General features: G+C 57.0%; 1 protein-coding gene across 1 annotated transcript; it reads right to left on the minus strand.

The window, feature by feature from the left end:
- Positions 1-1014: 1014 nt before the first annotated feature.
- Positions 1015-1111, minus strand: GNI_027510 (hypothetical protein; the record flags this gene model as incomplete). The annotated part of the gene is made up of 1 exon (XM_011130781.1): positions 1015-1111. A coding segment is annotated over one exon (97 nt), but the record flags the coding sequence as incomplete, so codon positions are not given.
- Between the last annotated feature and the right edge of the window lie 492 nt (positions 1112-1603).

Consider the following 1603-nt stretch of genomic DNA (forward strand, 5'->3'; position numbering starts at 1 on the left):
GGCGTACCCTGCCGGTGGCATGCACACGTATTGTGTAGAGGACCACAAGACCTGCAGTCGCCGCGGCAGTTCTTGAGCAAAGAACCTGCCAACAACTCTGGTACCGTTACCCGGTAATACGTCCCGGTCGCCTCATGCAGAATCACCAACAGATTACCTGGCCACAACTGCTCCGGCACACTTTCTCCAGCTGCCAACTCCAAACGCTCGTCCCACCTGCAAAAGCTAGCACCACCCGCGACACATCCAACCCCCCCTTCCACTTGAGCCACGAACGAATTCGTGGTACACACACACGAGCGAACAAATCCCACGACGAACAAATTCGAGCACAAACGAACCCAAGCGTTCAAGGTGTGCCACATTGCCCTTACTTGGATGTATCCCTTTCCGGTTTCGACTGCTGCCAGTCGAAGAAAGCCCAACCGCCATGACGAAACAGCATTCAAAAATCACTTTCTCGCAAAATCACTTTGCCGCAATTTGGTTCGCAAAATCCGACGCTGTTGAGACGACGACTCCGCAACTGGCTTCTCCGTTGGAAAACCGTCTCTGCGCGACAGGAGCTCTGGCGAATCGCCTCCGGATGACACTCCCACGGGACCAGAGGTTTCCTTCGGAACCTCCAGAAGCTTCTCCGGGAAGTAATGTACCCCCACCCCATGAGGCATTCCCCCAAGAGATATGACCCCAAGAGGCATCCTGGAGCCCGGCGCACCGGCTTCAAGATGATTCGGGAGACCCCCTAGATTAGTAACAGTTCGCTCGCCAAGACTGCGCTCCATGTGGTTCATAGTCCGAGGACCAGTTGTCTGGTTCTCCTTGGACATGTCTCGCGCCTGGCTTCGCACCATGTTGGACACGTTCTGCAAGTTGGGCGCTTGCAAAGTGCCTAGGTAGCGGAAGTCCATGTCTCTTCGGTCGGCGTCCGCAGCGGACGGTCGAGACACCGACGGCCGGGAATTAGGCGGGTCGTAGTGTGTAACCCGCTGAATGTTCGTAATTGGCTGGAGCGGTCCCATGTTTTGAGCGTGGTTGTCTGAAATTGAAATTGGCTGCGACATGCTCGGGAAGGGGCCGGGTTCCGTCCTGGAGAGTCCCCGCACGGGTTCTAAAGGCGACGACCCAGGTCGGACGTCCAGTGCAGTCGCCTCCGTCTTCATATAGTTCGCGGATAGGCCGCGCGTGTGAGACAGAAACGCTACCCCCGACCCCGCCTGCGCGAGACGCCGCGCGTCTATTAACGATCCCTCGGCCACTGGGAATCCACGCATGTCATATATTCGCCCCTTTGGGCTTTTTTGGGACTCCTCAGCGGCCTGCGCATGCTGCATCATTACCTTCCGCTGCATCAAATTCAACTGCGACGAGCGCATCGGACCGCCATGCTGACCATTATCCGGTCTGTAGAGTCCACTCGAACCGTCCGTCTGCACAGGCTGTGACTGAACACCACTCGGCTGCAGACCACTCGGTTGCAGACCACTCGGTTGCAGACCACTCGGTTGCAGGCCACTTGGTCGCAGACCACTTGGTTGCAGACCATTGGGTCGTAAACCATCTGGTTGCTGACCACTTGGTTGCAGACCACTTNGTTGCAGAC

This window comes from Gregarina niphandrodes (genome assembly GCF_000223845.1).
Source record: "Gregarina niphandrodes unplaced genomic scaffold scaffold00004, whole genome shotgun sequence".
NCBI lineage: Eukaryota > Apicomplexa > Conoidasida > Eugregarinorida > Gregarinidae > Gregarina > Gregarina niphandrodes.